This window comes from Oryctolagus cuniculus, chromosome 11 (genome assembly GCF_051225735.1).
Source record: "Oryctolagus cuniculus isolate XC-2025 breed Fujian yellow rabbit chromosome 11, ASM5122573v1, whole genome shotgun sequence".
NCBI lineage: Eukaryota > Metazoa > Chordata > Mammalia > Lagomorpha > Leporidae > Oryctolagus > Oryctolagus cuniculus.
The window spans coordinates 59622896-59632314 of NC_142877.1; the positions used below are offsets into that span (position 1 = coordinate 59622896).

Consider the following 9419-nt stretch of genomic DNA (forward strand, 5'->3'; position numbering starts at 1 on the left):
TACAGGAACTGAACCAACAGACGGGAGCCCTTATCTGTACCTCTGCCCCTCGAACAAAACAAACCACCACCAAGCCAAGATCTGATGCCCGCGTCATACCCCACCCGTTCCTGGAAGATGCGCCCTCTGTCCTGCCCCAGGTCACTCAGACGCCACTTCCCCAAGCCGTTATCACCCTGGCACTGACTACTTCCGTAGGGCCCTTCCACTCACCCACGTGTGGGCAGTGGGAACTGGCGGCACTGACTGCAACAAGGCTGTCATGGGAGCCTGGCCTGGGCCACACCAACCTCCAACAGCCAGAGGTTTGTCTCCTCTGTGGGAACACATCTGGATCCACCTCAAAGTGAAACCAAACCTCTGCTTCCTCCCTGCTTGACCCTCCCTCTGCTCTCACTCTGCATCCGCCTCTGCCCAGTCCCAGCGAGGCACAGGAGTGAGTGTCGGCAACACAGCGTGCGGCCAGTCGCTCACTTTGCAGGGTGGCCCAGCCAGCGCTCAGGGACAGCTCCCTGAACAGGTGCAGGCTTTGACTTCAGCACCCACTAAAACACATGTCAGCACACGAACCCCGGGGCGTTCCAGCCCCGGGACAGGAACGCGTGCCGGGCGCCTGCTGAGAGACCTGCTGCTGACAGGACCAGGAGCCCAGATGTTGTGAGCACGCTCGTGGCACACAGGAAAACAACTCCCGTTTCAGATTTCTTTTTTTTTATTCTAAATAAAAACCACACTTTGTGCTGAACAATGGAATATAAAAGAATCAGATGTACAACGATTTTAGACATCTACTATTTGGGAAAAGAAGTTTACAAAATATACAAAACTTTACAGCAATAGATAGTAAACACTTAAATATTAGGAGGTCAGTACTTCTTAATTTAATGGAAGGAGTCGGACGTTAAGAACTCGTCTGTTTCATAAGAGACTTTAGCCAGTACAGCTGCGCAGCGGACCAGGCTGGGGGGGGGTGGGGTGGGGGATGGGGAGGAGTGTTAAAGAAACATCAAAATCAAGTTTCCTTCTCACTGTGCAGCGCGTGATGCGTAACCCCACCGCTTCCTCAGCTGGCCGGTGCGAAGCTAGGCAGGAGGACACTTGGGAACCCCCGGGGGGGCACGGCCCACCCCCATGCCAACAGACTCAGTGTCCATCAATAAAGGGAGTGAAACCCACTTCTGAGGTTGAGTGGTCTGGGGTCTGGACAACGGGGCACAGCAGGAGACCAGGAGAGGAAAAATCAGTAGCAAAAACCTGACTGGGAAGAAGGTGCGGAGGCCCAGAGGCTTGTCCAGGACTCAGAGGGGTGCTGACAGTCTAAAGAGAAGTCAACAACTCTTACCCATTTCCTGTTCTTGAGGGTCACCTGGGCCAAGCCCCCACCTCACCTCCTCTCTTCCCAAGTAGCCATGAATGCAGGGAGGGACTCCACGGAGTCTTACGGTTAGGACCAACACCAGGATCACCGGGCACTGGAGTACGGATCCCGCCCTCTGGCCGAAAGCAGCCCTGGGTGCCACAGCAGTACCTCCGCCTGCCCTTAGGGGACTGGGAAGCAGCCCGCGTTGGGTTTAACGCGCTACAGTCGTCACCTTCAAAGTCCCGGTCATGTGAACACGAGGGCTCTGTGACAGTGGAGCGGGTCCTGAGGACAGAACGAGAGAGAACGGGGAATGGGAGGGCACGCGAGGTCCCCCGGGCTCCGGGAGACGACGGGACCACACGACTCAACGGGCACAGGGCCGAAAATCAAAACGGCAAAATGGAGTGAGTGCCTCCTGCTGGTCAGGCCCGAGGGCCCTCGCCAACACAGCGTGAGTAAGACGATTCAGAAGGTGAACTAGAGGCGGAGGAAGCAAAGGCAGCTCCCGACGGAGTCCAGGCGGGAGCGGGGCGCTGCCGCTGGGCAGGGCTTTGGTCAGGGGCCCCGGGAGCTCCCAAGCCACCGCCGGGAGCTTGTTTTTAGTTTAGTGTTCCAAGGGTCCGCTTTTTGGTTTACTGGCAACAAGGGCAAGTTTCACAGTTTCAGTTAGGTACGCAGACCACCCGGCACCCCCGATGGCCACTAAGGAAAGGGTTTCTCCAGCAAGTCTTCCATCCCCAGCGGCCTGGCTGGGCTGCACAGGTACCGCCCCCTCAGTCAGTCCTCGCCAGCCACACCTGCTCACGAAGCTCACACACACCAGACTGCAGTCTGCCCCCCCTCGTGGCCTAAACGCCCAGAGCTCAGCGTCGAGCAATGGGAAGCCAGCAGTCCTAAGGAAAAGCCTCGGCACCGCTCGCCCAAGGAGAAAGTCCTGAGGGGACCGTGAATGAACTGGGTGGCGAGGGTCAAGGGTAGGCCCTCAACTGGCCACTGGACAAGTCCCTCCATCTGACGGGCACCCCAGCAGCCAGCCAGGCGCCCCAGCCTGGGGTCCAACAGGGACAGAGCTGCGGGTGCCCCGCGTGTCTCCACGTGGACGAGGCCCTGCGTGTGACCCCGCCCCCCAACCCAGTCTCTCCTGACTCCAGGACCACACAAGGGGCACGGAGGGTCTGGGAATCTACCCGGCTTTCCAGAACTCACACCTACTCCAAAGGGTGGGGAAGAAGAAAAGAACCTGCTGTTTTAAAGCCTCCACGTATGTTCCTCCAATCTCCAGGCAGGACTGTCCCCCAGAATATGGCTACTTGCTGAGAAGAAACGCATTTTCCTGAAGTCTCTTATGCAAAAGAGATGCTGGGTAATGTGTATACGAAAACAAAACAAAACAAATAAATAAATAGTAAGGTCCAAAAAGGCTCTGTGGGTTACTTAAAACACCTGCTTGTGAAACAGCCCGGGGTGCTGCATGGTCCCCGGGGCAGGGACTCCCAGAGCTCTCCTGAGCAGGGTGAGGTAGTATGAGCTACTGAGGTGCCCCCTTGCGGGTACACAAGGTCCAGGGGCCCTCCCTCCAGCCTTCTTTGGGCAAGACTTGAGCAAAAACCAACTAAGAATGGAGCCACTGGTCCCGCGGTCCTGGACATCCAGGGAGGGCCTGAAGCAGCCGTCATCCAACAGCGCCCCCTGGAGGTGATGCAAGGGCAGACAGATCGGGATAATTTCCAGCAGGTCAAAGGTGAGCGGGCCAAAGCAGCCGCACTGTTAGCACAAAGTAAACAACAGGTTGCCCAACCGGGACAAACAGAACACACACCCTGCTACACACCACCACGCACTCGGGTCCCTCTCACCCTGGAGGGCTCAGAGTCCACCACGCCACTGCCTACTGGGCTCTTCTCGTCGCCGCTACCGGCCAAACACCTCTGGGTGGAGCACAAACATAAATTAAGGCAAGGCTGCTGTTGTCAGGGGCATCCCCACCTCCCCACCAGGAAATCAAGGCCGATGGAGCTGGCCAGAGCGACAGGTGACTCCAGCAAAGTGGCTCCTCGTCCTCTTGCCCCACAGCGGGGCCCCGGCGTCCTGGGCCATCACTCCGCAAAAAAGCATGTCTCTTTGGAAATGAGAAGAAAAGAGCAACCTCCCTTCCTGTCCATCCGGGCTTCCACTCGAGGCGGCACTGCAGGACACCCCTTCCGGCAGACAAGAACTCATCCCAGAGCTTCCTGACCTGAACAGAAAGCTCTGTCCCCAGTTTGGATCTAGCTGCCCCAAAGCTGCTCGCTGTCCAGTCAGCAGATTAGGGCCGCGGAGCCAGCAGGCACCTCCATCCCTGACACCTTTGCCCTGCTGCGGGCTGGCGCTGGGCCCTGCAGGGGCGGGCCTGCTGCCCAGGCTTCTCTGCACGACCACATTCCCCCAGTCTTCTCACGGCTGGTCGTCGCGGTCGGAGGTCCGGCACTAACACCCACAGTGAACGAAAACCTCTCTCTACCTCCTCTCTTCCGGTGAGGCTGTCGGTTGGATTCTTAGCAGCATAAAACCTATCAGTAAACTAAAACCGGAGAGGCTGGGCAGGGGACCTAGCTGACACAAGCTGCTTGGCCAGATCCCAAAACCAGCCTCCAAGGAATCAGAAACGCCCCTCGTGGGCAAGAACGGGTGTGGAGGTAAATGCGATAGGGCCGCTGTTTCATAAAAAGATGGCAACGGCTCGTGTGCTCTCTCTCTCTCCTTTCGACACAACACAGAACAGAATTCCTAGCAAGGCAAAACTGCAACGTTGGCTGGGGAGGGCCCAAGGGCCATCGGGAAAACCAGCGTCCTGGCTGCCCTGCGGGCGCTGCCCCAGGCTCCACGGGGAGCCAGTCAGCTGTCCGGGCTCTTCTCGGCCTCTTTGGAGTGGATGATATACATGAAGGTCTGCTCGATGGTGAAGTCGGGCGGGAGGCTGCCCTTGTGCACGCCCACGTGCTTGCTCATGAGATTGAGGGTGGAGCTGTAGTGGCCGCACACCGTGCAGCGGTACATGAGGGCCCCCGAGTGCGTCTTCAGGTGGCACTTGATGGTTGAGCGGCCCCGGAAGAACTTGTGGCACACCTTGCACTGGTACGGCTTCTCGCCCGTGTGGATGCGCCGGTGGTAGTTGAACTCGCTTGTGTGGGCAAACCTTTTGCCACAGACCTTGCAGCTGTACTTGCTGTTCCCAGGTTGGCCCTGCAGAGCCAGCTCCTCGCTCAGGAACTCCTCGGCCGGCAGCTTCCGCTTCTGCAGAGCTGGGAGCTGCAGCCCAAAGCCGGGCCGTGCGTCAAGGCCACTGTTGCATTTGTGCTGGCTCACGTGGTAGCGATAGGCGGCCTCCGACTTGAAGCTCTGGCTGCACAGGTGGCAGCGGAAGAGGGCGTCTTCCAGGCTTTGGTGTACGGCCATGTGCTTCTCCAGCAGGTGCCAGTCCACAAAGCTGTTGGCACAGACGGAGCAGGAGAAGACGGAGATGCCCAGGTGGGAGAGCGTGTGCCACATGAGGCTGCACAGGTTGAGGTGGCGCTGGTCGCAGACACTGCAGGCCTGGCCCTTCAAGTTCAGGTGGTCGAGGATGTGGCCCCGGACCACGTGGAAATCTTTGGCCAATGCTTTCCCACAGGCAGCGCACTTCAGCTCCGGGCAGGCTGTCCCTGGAAACAGACCCAGCTTCCCGGGCAGGGGGTCGTTGGGGTGCACGATGACATTGTTCTCAAAGATCCCGTCCCGCCGGTGGAGGGTCAGCTGCCACTGGGTAAAGAATTTCGTTTCACACATGTCGCAGGAGAAGAGGAAAATGCCGATGTGGGACAGCACGTGGGTCACCCGGGAGTTCCGGTCCTGGAAGTGGGTCTCGCAAACCTTGCAGTTGCCTGTCAGCAGGTCCACGTGGTCCCGGGCGTGCTGCCGGATCAGCTGGATGTTGGGCTCTAGAACCTTCTTGCACACCTGGCAGGGCATGGCCTTGCTCTCGCGGCTGTCACTCTCGCCGAAGGTCAGCTCGTCCTCGCTGTCGTCGCTCAGCTCGATCACCTCCTCCGGGGCCCCGATCTCTTCGGTGGGGTCTTCAAACTGCAGCTCGTCATCCCCCAGGTCCTCGAGCTGCAGCTCGTCCACCTGCCCGAAGCCCGGCTCTCTGGAGTGGTCGCTGCTGCTCACACAGGAGTTGGCCCCCGTGGTGACGTCCACTGCGTTGTCGGAGGTGAAGAAGCTGTTCCTGCCGAAGTCTCCGTTGCTCTGAACTTTGTACGGCTGGCAGGAGCTCGCGCTGGCCTGGATGCCTGTGCTGACGGTGCCCAGGGCTGGCTGGCCCACCACACTGGGCACGGACGGGAAGGCAGCAGGAGCATCGTGGTCTTCTGTCTTTGGTGGCAGCGGCGGCTGCGACAGAGGCAGGCCGTGGCCGGTGTCGCCGGCGACGCTCCTCTCCTCCTCTTTGTAGCTTCCGCCGGCATCGCTGGGCAACGCGTAGCTTCTGTCGGGGCCGAAGTGCTCCCCACCGCTGCGGAATTCGCCGAGCGGGTGGGCAGGTTCGGCTGAGGGGCAACTCAGGGCCGCAGGGTGACTGTCCCCGGGGCCGGTGAGGGGCTTGGCCACGGCAGTGCTCTCCAGGTCAGGGAAGGTGGAGTGGCAGGCCCGGAGGAGGTCCTCCATGCCCAGGCGCTCGGCCACCTCATAGATGACCCCCACGTTGATGAGGTCCGTGAAGAGCTCCGACGTGTAGACGAAGCTCAGGATCTTCTCGAAGTTGGCGGGGGTGATGAAGTCCACCACGTAGGTCCTGGCGGCGTCAAGTCCGGCATTCAGGAAGAGGTTCTGGAAGTAGCCGGCCGCGCAGGCCAGCACGGCCTTGTGGGCCGGGAAGGAGCGGCTCCCCACCACGATGGTGACATCGCACATGGTCTCCGAGAGCCGGCACTTGTTGAGTTCCTTCAGCAGGTTGTTGGGGTGGTTGGTGCTTTGCAGTTTGATCCTCATGCCCATCTTAGCAGCTCCGATGACGGCGCCTCCTTCTCAGCCGCTTGATCTGTGGGTAGCCAGAGACAGAGACGGATGAGCCTTCTGCTCTGCGGAAGACACCACCACTCCGAGCAGGAGTGAAGGGCCCTGGAGGGCCAGACAGTGGCCCCGCCCCCTGCATGCACCGTCACCATACCACGTTTCCCAGAGGACCGCAAAAGACCTGGTGGCTTGGTCTCAAGAGACAGGCAGAGGGGTCGCAGGCCTGGCCGGGTGGGAAACTTGCACCCTGGAGCCGAGTGGGAGCGTTCGCTCCGACACAACCCCACGCTTCGTTAGCAGAGCGCCTGGCCCAGACTGTTCTCTGCCTCCTTTCCTCCCAGGAGCAAACTTGCGCGTCTCGGCAAGTACACTCTCTTCCCTCCCAAGGCCAAACACCATACACAGCCCCGAACGCAACGACCAAGGCTCCCTCAGCTCCCTAGGAAAAGATAAGCCTTCTCTGCCTCCTTCCAGCCCCTAAATAAATCTCATTCCTGAATGCCCCCCTCTCCTGGCCTCTGACACCCAGAGGCTGCTTATTCTGCAAACACGGCGACCCCAGGGCAGGAAAGCACGGGGGGGGGGGGGGGGGGGGGGCTGTGCCTTTTTCTCCTGCTCACTGCCTCTTCAGGGGTACACGGGCCAGGTCCCCGGGAGAAAGACGCCCACTGCACACACAGGTAAGCCTCCTGGAGGCGCGGTCCACACCGCCTTCCCCGCCCTGGACTCCTGCAGCCCAAGGAAGAAAGGCCCACCACATTCCTGTCCCCTCGTCCGTCTCCCGCCTCGCCCCGCGCAGCACGGCCCCCCGTCTCCGGCTCTCCCGAGTCTACCAACAACTCCCAACTTTTCCTGGAGCCCAGGAAGCTCCGCAGTGTCGCTGGGTACCGGCCTGGCAGCTCCCGGGCCTGGCGGCCACTCAATGGCCGGCGAGTCGGGGGCACTGGCGGCCGCCGGGCGGGGAGGGTCGCAACTTCCCAAGAAGGGCGCCCCAACAAGCCGGCGGAGCCGCGGTCTCCCCTGCCCTGTGGGGGTCGGACGCGGGAGGGAAGGGCGTTGGATCGGGCTGGGGCGCTCAGGCTCCGGGCGGGCACCGAGCGCCTCGGCCCCTCCAAGACAGCAGCGGGTTCATCCGGGCGACCCCGCGCAGGGGGGCGAGGGCGCGGGGCCGACAGGGCCCCAGGGAGCGGCGGCGGGGTCGGCCGGGGCAGGCCGGGGTCCGCGCGCCGGCGGGCAGGAGGGGTCCGGCCGCGGGGACGGGCAGGAGGGAGCCCAGCGAGAGCGAGGGGAAAAGGCCGGGCCGGGGTCGGGCCTCGGCCAGGGCAGCCCTCGGCCCGGCCGCGCTTACCCGGCTCCGCGGGCCCCGAGCACCATCGCCGCCGCCGCCTCACACAAAGGCCCCGGCCCGCTGTGCCCGGCCCGACGAGGAGGCGGCGCCGCTGGCCGCGGCCAGACTCTCCATCCGCCGCGCCGCTCGCCGCGCCGGCCCGGGCCGCCCCCGCCGCCCGGCCCGCAGCGCCCCCCGCCGTCCCGGAGGAGGCAGCGCCCCCCGCCGCCCGGCCCGCAGCGCCCCCCGCCGCCCGGGAGGAGGCAGCGCCCCCCGACGGCGGGGCGGGCGCGAGGCCCCGCGGGGGGCGGTCCCGACGCGGCCAGGCTTGGCTTTTGCGAGCTTGGACCTCGGTGCTGAGGCCCAGTCTTCCCGCGCCCTGGTGCCCGGGAGGTGAAATCCCCTCTCCAAAGCCCCAGGCTGCCCTGTGACGCGTCTCATCGTTCCGGAAGCTCCTTCTCAAACGTCCGCTGCTGCAGTTTGAGTGGTCAGCTTGCTGATTAAGTTAGGCCGCGCGGACTCTCTCTCCGCTCTTAGCGCGCTGGCTGGCTGGCTGGGAGGTCAGGTGCGCAGTGTGAATGTGAGCCAAGGAATGCAGGTGCGCACTGGCAGACCCTCCCTCCGGAGGGTCCACTGCGGCTGCCCCCCATCCGAGATGGCCCAGTGGGGGAAGTCACAGGATGCCCCTGCACCGTGGCCGCCCCGCCTGCTTCCCGAAGCCTGAGCACTCCATCATCTCTCTGCCTCCAGGGCTCCTGTCCAAGAATTGCTATCAAACCAAAACTGCCTGACCTGCTTGCCTCCGCTCCTTCCAGGGACAGCAGGAGTCCCCGTGACCCGCCTCCCCCGCCCCCTTTATTTGAACCTCTCTTCCTGCAACCGCAGGCACTGCCACAAGCCGGCCCAGAGCCCCAGGGTAGGCACACAATTGAGACAGGACTTCCTTGCAGGATAAACGCGAGGGAGGGGCGCATGGGATGCTGCCAACTGACTGCTGCCCGTGTGGCTGCTCAGCAATGGTCAAGTCTCTGGATGAGTTCGAAAGATTGTGGGTCCTCCTCTCCACTCCTCATTAGCCAGTGGGCAGTACCGCACGCTGGCCAACATCCGCTTGTTAGCTAGAGGACGTGGAAACAGCCACACAAGCTGCTCTTGTAGGTTGCGGGCAGGGAATCCCACACACGAAAGTGTTCTTACAGACAGGCCAGCCTTCCAGCTGGGCAGTGGGGTCATGCCCCCCCCTGCACCGGGAGTGGACATCACACAGCCAGCAGGCCCGAGACCTCCAGCACAACACCGAGGTGCCAGATGGAAGGGGCTTGGCCTGTTCACTCTTGCTAACCAGCTGCCGTGGCTGTCTCTGGAGCATGGACCCTGGTACCTCGGGCCAGCAAACCACCTGAAGTGTGCAGATAACATGTATACTGTTAGACTGAGGTTTTTAAAAAGTGAATCACGGGGCTGGCCTTGTGGCACAGTGGGTTGAACTGCTGCATCCCACACCAGCATCCCACATGAACTCCAGTTCCAGTCCCAGCTGCTCCACTGCCCATCCAGCTCCCTGCTAATGTGCCTGCTCCACTGCCCATCCAGCTCCCTGCTAATGTGCCTGCTCCACTGCCCATCCAGCTCCCTGCTAATGTGCCTGCTCCACTGCCCATCCAGCTCCCTGCTAATGTGCCTGGGAAAGCGGTAGAAGAT

At 61.9% G+C, this 9419-nt stretch overlaps 1 protein-coding gene across 1 annotated transcript; it reads right to left on the reverse strand.

Moving 5' to 3' along the window:
- Positions 1–694: 694 nt before the first annotated feature.
- Positions 695–7903, reverse strand: ZBTB39 (zinc finger and BTB domain containing 39). Its single transcript, XM_070052424.2, has 2 exons — positions 7740–7903; positions 695–6416 (listed from the first exon to the last, which is right to left on the reverse strand). The coding sequence occupies exon 2, from the start codon at positions 6371–6373 to the stop codon at positions 4238–4240; it is 2136 nt and encodes a 711-aa protein (XP_069908525.2). The 5' UTR covers positions 6374–6416; positions 7740–7903; the 3' UTR covers positions 695–4237.
- Between the last annotated feature and the right edge of the window lie 1516 nt (positions 7904–9419).

Excerpts from the sequence above, each read along its gene's own strand:
- ZBTB39 (XM_070052424.2), bottom strand. The coding sequence starts at position 6,373 with ATGGGCATGAGGATCAAACTGCAAAGCACCAACCACCCCAACAACCTG.